At 40.1% G+C, this 16,445-nt stretch overlaps 1 protein-coding gene across 1 annotated transcript in view; it reads left to right on the forward strand.

The window, feature by feature from the left end:
* Dnah9 (dynein axonemal heavy chain 9) overlaps window positions 1-16,445 on the forward strand; it is a 349,492-nt gene that overhangs the window by 222,592 nt on the left and 110,455 nt on the right. Inside the window, 1 exon segment of the mRNA XM_048365947.1 lies at window positions 1,277-1,400. Within this exon segment, the coding sequence (XP_048221904.1) occupies window positions 1,277-1,400 (124 nt within the window).

Here is a 16,445-nt window from a genome sequence, read left to right on the forward strand (position 1 = left end):
GATGTTCTTGAGAGAACCCCTCAAGCACTAAGCCAGACTTTCCCTCCTACCTTGAATTCTTCCTCAGCCAATGAGCGGAAAGGTGAATGCTCACTTCTGCTTGGAAACCACAGCTTAGCCTCTCAAAGCTGGCTGTATTCAAGGTCATGCATCAAACTCAAGTTCAGTTTTCCTTTAATGCTTCCAAAAGAAACAAAACTAAACTGTGTGGTAGAAATTGTGCCTTTACAGAATAATAGAGGACACTGGTTTTATACTAAGACCTTGTTTATGTACTAGATCTTCCAATAATGCTGATGCCTGCATCCTACCCCTAAATGTTCAGATTTAAGAGATGTGGAGATTAGCCTAGGTTTAAGGGTTTTGCAAAGTACGTCCTAGATGATTTTAATGAAAACTGAGACACACCATCTCAGATCATACTATAAAGGTTAGACCCACTAATCAGAAAGAAACTCTGTTATCTTTACGGGGGGGTGGTTGTGTGGACTGTACAGAAACTCTGAAGTAAGATTGTTTGAGGCTGTTAGGAAATGATCCCTGAGTAGTGCTGTAGAATCCAGAGCAGCATAGGGGTCAGGGTGGGAACTAACTGTGAGGTGATGAAGCAAAAGAACAAGGCCTACTAGGCTTGACAAACCCAGGGCATGACATTCTAGCTCAGCACCTCATCCTCTACAGCTTTCAGTGAAGGTATATTTCCTACAGATATTTGTATGTGTGTGTATGTGTGTGTCTGTGTGTCTGTGTGTGTCTGTTTGTGTCTCTGTGTGTGTGTGTGTTCCCTAATAAATAAAAACGTTGGTGGGGTTAGTCATAACAATGCAAGATACCATTATTGTGAAATCTATTCATCCTCAGACAGCTAGCCCCAAATCTGTCTCATTTGTCAAGACAAAGAGTCAATTGTTCTCAAGAGGAAGTTTCTTCCATGAAAATATAAGTGAAAAGGGCCACCTTTGGAGAAGACCCTTTGTTCCCTTTTTGTACAAACAGGGGAATCCTGAGCTAATGCAAGAGCCAGCAAGATTGCATAAAACCAGGGTCCTTGCTGTATAGTTCTCCTTGCTTGCCTCCATTGGTATTGAAGTCCAGCAGTGAGGCATATTTTCCTGACAGTTGGTACAAAAGAACTCTCCTCCCTACTCCCAGCATGGTCATGATTTATTTCCACTGAAGTATATAAGAAAATAGATCCGTTCCTAAAGAGTAGATTGGGGATCTCTCTCACAATGTCTTCCTTCTCCAAGACTTCTGATTTCAACATTCCTTCCAGGCAGACTTGGCTGGCCTTTGTATGAAAGCTGGTGTGAAGAACCTCAGCACTGTGTTTCTCATGACTGATGCCCAAGTGGCTGATGAGAGGTTCCTCGTGCTCATCAATGACCTCTTGGCATCTGGTAAGTGACTCTTTGCATTTGCAGATCCGGGAAAGATGGAGATAGGTATGATCCAAGGTCAGAAAACTAGGTCACCGAAATGAGGGAGAAAACTCACACTGTGGAGATCTATTTTGTTAACGTCCTTCCTATGACTATTTCTATGCCAAGGGCCCTGGCTCATAAATTCTTCTTTCATTGCAAATCATATGGCAATCTTGAACCTCACTTAGTGTGACCAGAACTGATTATGGGAAGAAGAACACGCTCAGAGGCCTGAGGACGGCTGAGCCCAGAGAAGATTCTGTTCCCTCTCTATACCCATGGCAAAGAGAAGCCAAAATGCATGCGGGATTTCAGATAGGTTAGATATTCACAGAAGATAAACAGAGTGAGTGTAAACTTACAACACTTAAACAATAAAACAAGTTTGGATTACCAAGTTAACCAAGGATTCAGAATATTGTAGAAGCAAAGTGGAAGCAAGAGAAGATATAGAACCAGCCAACAGCAGCTCATGCCTATAATCATAGCTACTCAAGAGGTTGAGATCTGAGGATTGAAGTTCAAAGTCTGCCTGGGTGGGAAAGTATGTGAGACTCTTATGTTTAATCAACCACCAACACCAGAAGTGAAGCTGTAGCTCAAGTGATAGAGTGCTAGCTTTGATCCAAAAAAAAAAAAAGAAAGAAAGAAAGAAATAGAAAAGATAACCTTAGGGACAATTTCCAAACCCTGAATTCAAGCCCCAGTACGGGCACAAAAAGAAAAAACCCAGCAGATGCAAAATGCCTTCACACACTTGCCTTGGTCACCTTGATAGAGGTTGTCAAGTGCCCAGTGACACTAGCTATACAAGATAGGACTTCAATGAAAAGCTCACTTCCTAATAATTCTTACTTTATGTTGTTTTTATTTAGGAATTCAGGACTTACATCAACCATTACAAAATTATATAGACATAGCATGCTTCCATAAGACAATAGAGTTCATAAAAAAGAGTATACCTCATGCACAAATAATGCATTTATACTAGGAACCAATGCCACACTCCTCTAAATCCTAGCTATTTAGGAAGCTGAGATCTGAGGATCAAGATTCAAAGCCAACACAAGCAGGAAAGTCTGTAAGGTTCTTATCTCTAGTTAACCAACCAAAAGCCAGAAGTGAAACTGTGGCTCACGTGGTAGAGTGCTAGTCTTTAGCAAAATGCCAAGGGATATCACCCAGGCCCTGAGTTTGGGCCCCAGTATTGGCACACACACACACAAAAAAAGAGCACATGTAGTTTCCCTTGGTAGCTAGTGATCTTGACAGAGATTACCAAATGTACTGTGACAGTGTGTGTATAAGATAGACTTCATAGCAAAGCTCAATTCTTACTTCATAGTCTAAGATTGTTAGGAATTCAAAACTTACTTCAACTTTCTAAAAATACACAAGCACATCATAATTTTATGTTAGACAACAGAGTACATCAAAAGACAGCAAATTTTGTGCATAAATGAGGCACTTATGCCAGGTGTCCATGTCTCACTTCTCTAATTATAACTACTCTGGAATTTAAGATCTAAAGATTGAGATTTAGAAGCAGCCCAGGCAGGCAGATCCTTAAGAATCTTCTCTCCAATTGACCAGTAAAAAGCTAGAACTGGAGGTGTGACTCAAGTGGTAGAGCCAGAATCTGACTTCAAGACCTAGTACATAATGTACATGTTAATTAAAGAGGAAATAAATGCTTTCCTGATTCTTAAACCAAATTCCACATCTGCAAAACTGCTCCTTTGGCTAGGCAGAGAAAACAGTTTACAGAAGTTCCTGGGGGGGGGGGGGAAATTCTGTTTCCAGTTCCTCTGTGTTTCAAAAGCTCATTCCAAAAGTGTTCTGCTGAATGCTCTTTGGTTTATGAAGCCCAGGGACCTCTGTCCATCATCTTGACCATATTATCATAGGTGATGCATTTCAGGTTGGTTCCTAGTAATCCCTTTTCAGAATCAAGCTCTGTTTTATTGTTTATGGGATTATTGTCATTCCATGAAGAGCAGCACAACCTTGATCATGACTGGGCATTCACTGGCTCTTTATTGGCCCAACTAATAAGGACCTACATTCCAAGTTCCCTATTATGCTGGCTTCTAGCATGACACTTGAATTTTCCAACCAACTCCCATACCTTCCCTCCTTGCTTACAACAAAATCTCCCCTTCCTAGAGTGTCTATATGTAACACCTCACCCCCATCCTTAACTTGCAACATTGCAGGACCTTTTGTATTAAATGAGTGAGGGATCCAACCAGTATCCCATCCTAAAGCTATCCTGAAATATAATTTCAAAAACAACCAAGAGAAAAAAAACTGTGCTTCCCAAGATGTATGCTCTGGAGATGTCAGGCAGGATGCCAGCCTCACTGGATGTTCCTGGCTCGCATCCAGCCAGTTCACCTTCACCTTCATCTGAAACAATGTATCACACATGGGAATGGTTATGCTTTTTGAAAATGGAAGTTTTATTCCTCAATTAGGTATCTTTAGCCTTTTAGAAGACCATGTTTTTAAATGAATTTCAGAAGTTTCTCCCACTGAAGAAGTAATGCTGTCAGCTTGCTCCAAAGTCACAGAGTTTCAGATTCACAATTTCCTTTTAAGTCTCCCATATGTTAAAAAAAAAAAAAAGCAGAATGATTTGCAAAAATATGTTAAGAAGGTGAGCACATAGTTCATATGAAGGCTTTCTTCCTCTGAATTGTCTTCTTTATTTTTTAACCATGTCAGCAGGGAAGATTAGAGCATATCTTCATTATAATACTCCATTTCTTTTCCTTTTTTGGTGTCACTTGCTTTTTTAATAATAATAATTACTTATTTATTGTCAAAGTGAAGTACAGAGGCATTACAGTTTCAAGAAATGTACCCATGGCCTTACATATAATATTCCCTTAAAGAGATAATTTCTGGCCAGAAAGAAACAAAATGCCAGTTGAGCCAAAGTTGGAAGGAATTCTCACAATCTCACTCTCTTCATAATGCTTGTCTATCTCTGTGATGTTATGCAATTACTGCACCTTTGGAAGGCACAGTGGAGAGTAGGGAACTATACCTTGGGTACCCTCATCAATACCTTGTCATTCTGTAATGGTTTACTAGTCCTGGGCTGGTACAGTGAATGATATGGATGTAGTGCTCCCCGCCAGTCATCTCATGCCATGGACTATCCACACACTTTTAGCTCCCTGCTTTATCTCTTGGTATTCTGACACTATTGCCAAAGTCAAATCACGATGATGTTTGGCATGGGAATCCCACTTCTGACACCAACCACACATTTCAGAAACAGTCCTTATATAAACTACACCTCAGGTGGGTTTCAGTTTGACAAAAAGAAACCCTACACACAAAATAAATGAAAAATAGTTCTTGGTCCTACAAAATTAAGAATAAAGAGGGGAGGGATAAATAGGAGAGGGATGAATGAGAATGTTGAAAGGAGTGACATTGATCAAGATATATTATACTCAGAAACCACCTTGTTAAATGGCAACTCCTTTGTACAACTACTTAAATATAATTAAGAAATATGAAAAATGTTCTTGGCTTAATTAGTAAAAGATATGTAATCGTACTTAGAGCAGCATAGGCACCCAGGTTGAAAACAGACTTCCAATGGTTAGCCACTTCCTCTAGCTATCAAGAGAATGACATTGAAGATCAATTAGCTGTTAGTGAAGCTACGCATGGAATGTAGGTCTTGGCTTGATCTGAAAAGTTCAATCCTTACTATGCCCTTATTGACCTGGTATAATAATTTCTGAAGACCATATACCTACCATCTAACTCTGGTATTTTAAGAATTCTTAGAAAGTTGTTTTCACTCCGTCCATAATCCAAACAAAAGTCTTCATCCTGGAGAGAAAAATATGAATCACCACCCTCACCTCTGCATTTCCAGAACAGTGCCTCTGTCTCCAGCTTTTCAGCCTTCCAGCAATCTTATTTTTACTGTGATAGGCCAATTAGCACTAACCAACTAGAAAAAACTAGCCTAATCCAGGTATGGTATCTCTTCCTATGAGAGAGTTCATACTTCATTTCATTTGGCATCTTACATTAGCAATTTTCTTGTGCCTTTTAAGAAACTTTAAATGTTCTCTCCAAAATTAAGGTGCCTTTTCTTTGGTTCTGGCTAGATTATCTTTTTTATTTTTGTGCTGTTCCTGTGTTGAACTCTAGCCTGGATGCTGTCCTTGAGCTTTTTCTGCTCAAGTCTTGTGCTCTACCACTTAAGCCAGAGCTCCACCTCTAGGTTCTTTTTTTTTTTGGGGGGGGGGGGTGGTAATTAATTGGAGATAAGAGTCTGGGGACTTTCCTGCACAGACTGGCCTCAAACCATGATCCTCAGATCTCAAACTCCTGAGTAGCTAGGATTACAGTCATGAGCCAGCAGCTCTTGGCTTTATCTTTCATTCACTCATCTGCAATCATTTATTCAGCTCCCATTCTCCAGTTACTTGGTACTGTGCTTGGTTGGCCTATGTGGACATAGGTTCATGGGGAAGAGTTACAGCTAATTGGCTCTACTTCCCCACCTCTGAACCAGGCTATTCTTTTTATGTCTGGGCTCCTCTTTCTGGGTTTGAGAATTTGATCCAAGATTGACATGTTTGTGATCTACACACATCCCATGAGAATGAAGAGTCTAAAAATACCTGTCACATACTTGCCATTGGATGGTGTTTCTTCTGGCAGCATCTAGAATCTGGTTTCCTGATGATCCTCTTTGGCTGTTCTATAAACTGAGCAATTTCTCCGGAATTTAAACAAAGTAATACAAAGCTTCGGAACAAAGGAGCAACCATCAAGAAAACACTCAACCTCCTGAACCTGGAATTATTGACCCAGTAATTCCATTAGTCACAGGAAGTAGAATTTTAACCATGTATCTGATTGATTCTCCAGCTGCAAAATAGAAATCCCAATAAGGTTAGGCCAAAAATGCTTGTATTATCAGCTTTTTGTTTCGTTCTTAAGGTAATGATATCCCACAAGGTTACAAATTTTGTGTTTCTGGATTTCCTTATGCTGCTGACCTCCCTCCTCCCAGATCCAAGAGATAACCAATTGTCATTAATGTTCCTCTTCAATAATTTCTGATTCTATATCTTCTTTATTCTGGCTACCTCAACTGTCTTCTTAACTTGCCTCGCTACTTCCCAGACAGCTCCCTATTATTATAATGTAAACCATATAGAATCCAAACCAAAACACTGTTATTACTTCCTACTTGGATACAGGATAAAACCTAAGCCCCCTTTGTGTAAGAAAAATGACTTTGACCTTCTCTCCTCTCTTCGTTAACTAGACCCCTCCATTATGACCTAGCAATTCCTTGCTCCCTGAAGTCACTCGTGATGTTCCTTTTGAACCTCATTCTATTTCTTGGTCTAGATTAACTTCTATTCATATTAGAAGACTTGCTAAGCATTCGTGGCTCATACCAATGATCCCAGCTACTCAGGAAACAGAGGTTCAAAGGCTCATTGTTCAAAGCCATCCCAGGGAAAAAGGTCCAAGAGACTCACCTCCAAAATAATTGGCAAAGGGTGGGGTTCAAGTGGTAGAGCGCCAGCCTAGTGAGCAAGCCAAATGAGAGCAAGGCCAGTGTTCAAACTCTGGTACTGCCAAAGAAGGAGGAGGAGGAGGGGAGGGGGAGGGGGAGGGGAAAGAAAGAAGAGGGGAAGGAGATGGAAGAAAGGGAAGAGGAAAGGGGAAGAGAAAGGAAGGGGAAAGAGAAAGCAAAGAACAAAGAAAGAACCTAGTCTTGAGGATTGATTTTCTAGTAAGCCTTTACTGACACAAGCACTTTGTACCGTAGTTCTCTCCACACAGGTAAAGCTGCCAGTGACTGCACATCAACATATTGAACACATGATTTATGAAAGGCAAACCTACATTGTAGGTTGTGGATTAATTTTATGTTGTTAAATAATCCAGTGATACATAAAAAATGATCAATGCCTACCACCCAGTTAGAAAATCCTAGAAACTTTTCTTAGACTACATTCTTAAAAGAACAAAATTCATAATTTTTACACATTCACTTCCATGCTGATGGATTTTTAAGGTTCTTAAAATATGATTTTTTGTTATTATTATGGAGTTTCACAGAGGGTTTACAATTTCATAAGTTAGATAATGAATACAATTCTTCCTGGACAATGTCATGCCTTCCTTTTCTTTCCTCTGTTTCCCCCTCCATTCCCTTCCCACAAGTTGCATAGTTCATTGTCTATCAGTTGTACATTGAATACAATTGTATTTGTTCACCCTTCCTCCCTCCACTTCTGTGCCCCCCTTTTGCCTCTCAGAAAGACAAAAAAACAACAACAACAATATGTTTTCTCTTCCTTTAAAATATATTTTGGATCAGTAGAAAGCAATAAAACAACCAATGGTGCAACTATAAATGATATTGCAAAATAGAAACTTTTGTTGTACATGTACAAGAATTTCTGTAAATAGATGCTCAAATAGATGACTAGATTGTCTGACATAAACTTTTTGAGTTTTAACAAATGAAGCACCTGGTGGCTCCTCAAGGTAACTATGCATAAGTAGTCTCTGGCCAGTAGAGTTTGAATTCTTGTTCCTTTCTACCCCACCAAAACTTGGTTTGCCTGACAATTTTTATCAATAGGAAAGAAATGAATAATCACTGTTTGCATTCCCCTTCTTGCCAGTGACATTAAGCATGTTTATTGTATCTTGACTATTCGTGCTCTTCTTCTGAGTTGCTTATTTGTGTAGCTTGACCTTTGGTCTTTGGAGTCTCTTTCCTGGTGTCTTTGGAGTCTCTTTCCTGGTGGCTGTGTAGGAGGAGCTCTTTATATATTTTGGATGCTTAACCCGTTCTTCATACTATGTGTTGTAAGTGACATTTGAAAGTCTGTGTCTGACTTTTGTCATACCAGTTTAGTTTCAGTGTTTAAAAAGTTAATATTTTAAATGTTTTGTGTTTGGGGGGCTATATTTCAGAAATATTGTCCTATCCCAGTACTTATGTTTTAATTAACTTATTACTTTCTTATTTTTCATATTTATGTCTTTAATCACTTGGGCTCTTTTCTTTTGTGATAGTAGTGGGGTTTGAACTTAGAACCTCAAATTTGCTAGAGAGGTGCTCTACCACCTGAGCCATACCCCAGCCTTAGAATTTTTTAAATAGTAATTGTATTTTGACACCAACATCAAATCATTTTTACATCACATATTTATCAGTCTAACGCTCTGCATGAAAATTCTTTATGTCAGTCTCCTATTTGTCAATAGATCTGTTTCTAGGTCTATCATTTTTGTTTGACTTACTTATCCAGCACCAATTTCACATTGCTGTAATTACCTCAGCCACATAGGGAGACTTCATCTCTGCCTGTGAGAATCCTTCTCTGGTTCTTCCTTAGGAATACCCTTCCTTCCCCTTTACTCTTCGATACACATTTAGTTTTTATAACATGTCTCCATCTTTAATATATTACTTTATATGACTAGACTATATGAAACATTGGAAAGCAGTCATACTTTGAGATATGTATATCATGCATTCTCCCATATGGAGCCTCCACAAGGATTCTTATTCTAATCATCACAGTTTGCAAATTATATTGACTAGATAATCTGAAAGTTAATTTATATCCCAGTATTTTTTTAGAATCTAAGGACAGATTCTAGTCCTACTTGGCCCTCTGATTTTTATGCCATTTAGCATCACTTGCTAAAGGAATAGAAAGAAGTGGTATCTTTATAAAGGAACTACTCTACAAAATTCCATTAGTTTAATTGAGTATGGGCAAAAGAAAACAACATTTAAGAGGAACCAAGGTCAAAGTGCTCAGGAATGACTCTTACACAACCTTAGAGACCAAACATCTATGATAAAACTCAGTATATCTAGGAAGAAAGAGCTAGAGATATTTATCTTTACTTGTTAAAAATACCTTTTGTTTTAAGAGCAAGTGCTTGTGAAAATGTCCAATTTTTCCTTTTGTTACAATTGAGCTTTTACTACCTTTAAACAGTTGTACAAAGGAGTTTCAATATGTTAGTTTATGAGTACAGTGCCTCTGTATCCACACCTGAATGACAAACCAATACATTTATTCTGGGGAGAGAAGATGGCACCGTCACGTTAGGGAGGCACCCCAACTCGCTCCAACTGAATAGTGAGCTGGGAACTCCAGCACCCAACACCCCATCAAGAATCCAGCAACCCCAACAACCAGAAGCAACAGAGAAACACAGGAAACGAAAAAGAACAAAAAAAAAAGAAGAGCCTATGGAGCCGGAAAATCTCCGGGGTACCCCTCCCCCACCCGCCGACCCTGGCCCAAACAGGGTCAGGCTAGAAAAGGGGACCTGGCACTGGCAAACCAACATCCGAAAAGTCATGCCAGGAGTGCAGAGTCCAGACAGCCAGAGCTCCACGGACCCCAGGGGGAGCGCAGACCGAGCAAGACACCGAAGCTGCAGGACCGAACAGCCAGGATCAGAAGTAAGCAGCAGGGGAACCTGAGCTGCAGACAGGGAGAGCCGGAGAGCCAGGGCTGCCACCACCAAATGACCAATTGCCACACCCCAGCACCACAGCCCCGAAAGCCCACAGCAGCGTGGGACACACACTCAACCGAGGATCAGTAAGTTCCCCATTGCCCCCCCCCAAATGGGAGACAAGCTCTAGCAGAGACCCAAACCCTACAAAGAAGCTAGAGCTCCCTCCCTCCCCCTCCCTACCCCGAGGGAATGAAGCAGCTCCATAGCTGGTGGTGCTAAGACCTCTGGGAGGATGTGGGAACTAACAGAGGTGGAGCAGCACCAAGGCATCCCCCCCCAAAGCCCCAGCAGAGCCGCCTGAATCTGGCCATACCAGCCCCACCCCCTCCCCAGCAGGGGCCCAGGGACTGGTAAACATTGGAAGCCCCTGGCTTGCTGTTGAGCAACACCAGCACAGCAGGGTCACCTGGGCCCAAACACAAGCCCCCTTCACAACGGAGGCACAGAGAGTCTGCGGCACCAACCCGCGCCCAGACACTTGATCCTGCTGGGGCCCACGCATACTGCCCCCGGCAAATTCGTGAGAGGACACAAGCACCCTCCAACAACTCGGGGCAACACAACCCCAAAGGAAGCACTGGAGTGCACATGCACATGCACACGCCCCCTGGTGGGCCAGCGTGGGCCAGCGTGCTAGCCCTCCAGCAGGAGGACCTCTTGCCCAAACCCCCGCGGGAGCACACAAGAGGGCACAAGTGAGGGGGACCACTTCAGCAACAACCGAGACGGTCACGCTCACCCATTGGGCAGTAAGGTTCAACAGCCAAACTCAAACCCAGAGCCAGGACACAAACAAGTCTCCCACTGATGGACCAGCGGGAACCAGCACAAAGCCAACCCAGGGAAGCCACCAACAGATCTCCAGATGCACAAATCACAAAGAAATATAACAAATTTCATCAAAGGGCAAGCCAACTCGCCAGCTCCAAAAAGCAGTATGACCGAAGAGGAGATAGAAAAAAAAAAAAAAAAACTGAGGCTATGATAGCAGAAATGATGGAAAGCCTCAGAAACGAAATCAGAAAACAATTCCAGGAGTTTAGAGTGGAAGTCTCGAAGGACCTCTAGGAAGCCAAGAAAGAAATTAAAGCAAAAATGGATACAGAGCAAACCTCTGTTAAAGAAGACCTTAACATCCTGAGAAGCAAAATGCATGAAAAAATAGATTTAAAATACAACTCTTTAAAGGAAGAAATTTCCACGATCAGAGCTGATCTGGCAACCATAAATAGCTCCCTGACATCCATAAACTCCACACTTGAATCCACAGCACCAAGAATTGACCATATTGAATCCAGAATCTCTCTCTTGGAAGATGATGCAGCCGATAAGGACCAGAAAATTACCACACTCCAAGAAACGGTAAAGCTCCAGGGCAGACTAATCCAGGAGCTAGTGGACAAAAAGTTGCAATCTGTTGTCTACAAGAGACCCATCTTACAGCAAGGGATAAAAACAGGCTCCAAATGAAAGGATGGAGCAAGATCTTCCAAGCAAACCCACCTACCAAAATGGCAGGAGTAGCCATCCTGATCTCAGACAAACTGGACTTCTCATTAAAATCAACTCAAAAAGACAAAGAAGGATACTACATTTTAATACAAGGAAAAATCCAGAATCAAGACATCACGGTGATAAAAGTAAATTCACCGAACAAAAGAGGCCCTATATATGTCAAGCTAATTCTCACAGAACTACAGAACAAGTAGACCCAAACACAATCATAGTGGGTGACTTTAATACCCCACTCTCTCCAAGAGACAGATTCAACACCCAGAGGATTAGCAAGGGAGCTGAGGACCTAAGTAACACCATATCCCAAATGGATCTGACAGATCTATACGGAATCTTCCACCCTACAGAGACCCAATTCACCTTCTTCTCAGCAGCCCATGGATCATACTCCAAAATAGACCATGTCATAGCCCACACAAAAAAACCTCAGCAAATACAAAAGTGTTGACGTCATCCCATGTATTATATCTTACCACAGTGGAATAAAGGTAACCCTCAATAACAACGGTTGCCACAGAGGCTATACACATTCTTGGAAGCTAAACCCCACACTGTTATCCAACACTTGGGCCACAGACCAAATTAAAGATGAAATTAACGATTTCATAAGCCACAATGACAATGAAAATACATCACAAAGAAACCTATGGGATACAGCTAGGGGAGTACTGACAGGCAAGTCATTGCCCTCAGCACTCACATTAAAAGAATGGAAACAGAGCAGGTGAATAACCTCATGATGAAACTAAAACAACTGGAGAAACAATGATTGAGTCTAAAATGACTAGGAGGAGAGAGATCACAAAGATTAAAGAAGAGACAAATCTGGTTGAAAATAGAAAGACCATTCAACAAATAAATAAGACTAAAAGCTGGTTCTTTGAGAAAACAAATAAAATTGACAGAACCCTCACAAGACTTACAAAAAAAAGAAGAGAAGAGACTCATATACGTAAAATCCGGGACTCCATCGAAAAATTACAACAAATACACACGACATTCAAACAACCATAAGGAACTATTTCCAGAACCTCTACTCACTAAAAAAACAATAATTTTACAGAAATGGATCAATTTTTAGAGAAGTATAAACTCCCCAAACTGAACCAAGAAGAAATAAATCAACTAAATAAACCAATAATGTACAGCGAGATACAGGGGTTAATCAAGAACCTCCCAACAAAGAAAAGACCAGGCCCAGACGGATTCACCAACAAATTCTTTAAAACCTTTAGTGAGGAGCTAATACCAATACTCCTCAAACTCTTCCACAAAATAGAAACAGAGGAAGAAATCCCAAACTCATTCTATGAAGCTAATATTATACTCATCCCCAAACCAGGCAAAGACCCAACAAAAAAAGAGAACTGCAGACCAATATCACTAATGAACACAGATGCAAAGCTCCTCAATAAAATATTAGCTAACAGGATCCAGAAACTGATCAAGAAACTTATGCACCATGACCAAGTAGGCTTCATCCCACAGTCACAAGGATGGTACAACATCCGTAAATCAATCAATGTTATCCACCACATCAACAGAACTAAAATCAAGAATCACATTGTTATCTCAGTCGATGCCCAAAAAGCCTTTGACAAAATACAACATCCATACTTATTAAAAGCTCTGGAGAAAACAGGAATAGGTGGAACATTCCTGAAAACAATAAAAGCCATATACAACAGACCAACTGCTAACATTGTATTAAATGGGGAGAAACTAAAATCATTCCCCCTAAACTCAGGAACAAGATAAGGATGCCCACTCTCTCCACTTCTTTTCAATATAGTGCTGGAATCCCTAACCATAGCAGTAAGACAAGAGGAGGACATCAAAGGGATCCACATCAGCAAGGAAGAAATCAAGCTATCCCTATTTGCAGATGACATGATCTTATATCTGAAGGCCCCAAAAAACTCAGTCCCCAAACTCCTACACCTAATAAACTATTTTGGCAAAGTAGCAGGATACAAAATCAATCCACAAAAGTCAGCAGCTTTTCTGTACACCAGCAATATACAAGCAGAAAAGGAAATTATGGAAATAATTCCTTTTACAGTAGCCAAAAAAAGAATAAAGTACCTAGGGATCAACCTAACCAAAGACGTGACGGACCTATTTAATGAGAACTACAAAACTCTGATAAGGGAAATCAAAGAAGACACAAGGAGATGGAAAGATCTCCCATGCTCATGGATAGGCAGAATCAATATAGTGAAAATGACCATATTGCCCAAATTGTTATACAAATTCAATGCAATCCCCATCAAAATCCCAACTACATTCTTCACTGATATAGAGAAAGCAATTCATATGGAACAGCAAAAGACCTAGAATAGCCAAAGCAATTCTAGGCAAAAAAAGCAAAGCAGGAAGTATCACAATACCAGACTTCAAGTTCTACTATAGAGCCATCATAACAAAAACAGCCTGGTGTTGGTATAAAAACAGACCTGAAGACCAATGGATTAGAATTGAAGATCCAGAAATAATACTGCACTCTTACAGTCAGCTGATATTCAACAAAGGAGCTAAAGACATACAATGGAATAAACAGAGCCTCTTCAACTACTGGTGCTGGGAAAACTGGGCAGCCCTATGCAGAAAACTCAAGGTGGACCCTAGCCTATCACCATGCACCAAGGTCAACTCAAAATGGATCAAGGACCTCAACATCAGAACGGAATCCTTGAAACTACTGAAGGACAGAGTAGGAAAGACGCTAGAACTTATAGGCACAGGAAGGAACTTCCTGAGTAGAGTCCGAGGGGCATAACAGTTAGGGGACAGACTCAACAAATGGGACTACTACAAAATAAAAAGTTTCTGCACAGCTAAGGACATAGGCACCAAAATAGAAAGACAGTCAACCATATGGGAAAGGATCTCTACCAGCACAGCAACAGACAAAGGCCTAATATCTGTCATCTACAGAGAACTCAAAAACCTAAGCCCCTCCAAGCCAAGTAAATCCATTAGGAATTGGACAAAGGAGCTAAAGAGAGACTTCACAAGAGAAGAGATAAAAATGGCAAAGAAACATATGAGGAAATGTTCAACATACCTGGCAGTAAAGGAAATGCAAATAAAAACAACCCTGAGATACCACCTCACTCCAGTTAGAATGGCCTATACTCTGAACTCAGGAAACAACAAATGCTGGAGGGGGTGCGGGGAAAAAGGAACCCTTCTCCATTGTTGGTGGGAGTGCAAATTAGTACAACCACTTTGGAGAACAGTATAGAGGTTTCTCAAAAACCTCAACATAGACCTACCCTATGACCCAGGCATACCACTCCTAGGCATCTATCCTGAACAACAGGTCCCAAGATATCAAAAAGACATTTGCACTTCCATGTTTATCGTGGCACAATTCACAATAGCCAAAATATGGAAACAACCCAGATGCCCCTCCACAGATGAATGGATCCAAAAAATATGGTACCTCTACCAATGGAATATTACATAGCAATTAGAAATGGTGAAATGTTGGTATTTGCAGGGAAATGATCAGAACTTGAACAAATAATGTTGAGTGAGACAAGCCTAGAACACAGAAAACAAAGGGGCATGATCTCCCTGATATATGACTGTTAAGGAGTGGGAAGGGGGAGACAGTGGAGACCAGGTTTGCGAAACCATAAACTTCTTGTCAAATGGTATATCCCACAGGTGTAGGTCAGCGACCCTACATTATGTATCCAAAACCAAATAACTACTCAACATATAAAGGTCAAAAATCGACCTCTCAGTGGAATACAATAGCTCAAAAGCTATGTATGTATGTTCATATAAGACTATTGTTGACATATTGTCTACTGTCAACATTACATTTAAAGCCTTAGGCGAATTTCCTTTGGCATAGGCCACGTGGCTATTGTATATGTTCTTGGTACATTGTGTATTGTATATATGTCTACCTGACCTAGGGAAGGGAAAGAAAAACAGGGTGTAATATATCACAAGAAATGTACACACTGCCCTACTATGTAACTGTACCCCTTGTGCACAACACCTTGTCAAAAATTTTTGTTTAATTAATAAATAAATTATTTAAAAAAAACATACTTTCAGTTTTACCAAATAAAAGTAACCAGACCCTGAAAAAAAATATATATATATATATATATTTATTCTCAACATTTCACAATCAATTGAAAAAGTATTCAAAATATAGTAAATATATTAAGTGGTTAAGTGCCTGTTGAATATGCAAATTAGGCAAGTTTAGAGCCCTAGATTCAAATAGAAGTAAAAAAAGAAAAGATTAACAGAAGTATTCTGTTAATAGAAATATAAATTGGATCAATTCACCAGGAAAGCAATCATGAATTAGCTAGTAAAACTGAAGTTTTATATACTCCAGTTACTGTAATTATGCTTTTCTGTCTATTATGAAGAAAAGTTATTGGGCACACAAAAAAGTGAGAATGGGTGAATATGGTCATAACAATGTTGTGTGTATTGTGTGTTATATGTATATTGTCCGTATATATGTGTGTATATATACATTGTGTGTATATACATATACATATGCACACACATGCATATGAAAATGGAACCAGGTTACTTGAGATGGGAGGAATTGGGAGAGATGGGAGAGAATGATGAATGGAGTGTCATATACATTTTAGAACACTCTTGTCAGGATTAAGAAATAAACTCACTGAATATTTTTGTTGGAATTCAATCTTTGTGATTGTAGGGGTACTACACCAATCCCCACAAACACAATATTTCTCTTCACCTCCTAAGGCTTTCATTTGCTCCCTTCAATAATATGCTATGGTCTTAGTGGGAATTAAGATCAGGTCCATCTTTTATGATTTGTTGCTTAGCTGCCTATGGTTTTTGTTGGTACTCCACATAACTTTCCAATTAACTCTATTTCTTGGCTGGAAAATAGAAAAGTTAGTTAATTCCCAACATTGATTTTTCTATACAGAA

This window comes from Perognathus longimembris, chromosome 17, assembly GCF_023159225.1.
Source record: "Perognathus longimembris pacificus isolate PPM17 chromosome 17, ASM2315922v1, whole genome shotgun sequence".
Classification (NCBI taxonomy): domain Eukaryota; kingdom Metazoa; phylum Chordata; class Mammalia; order Rodentia; family Heteromyidae; genus Perognathus; species Perognathus longimembris.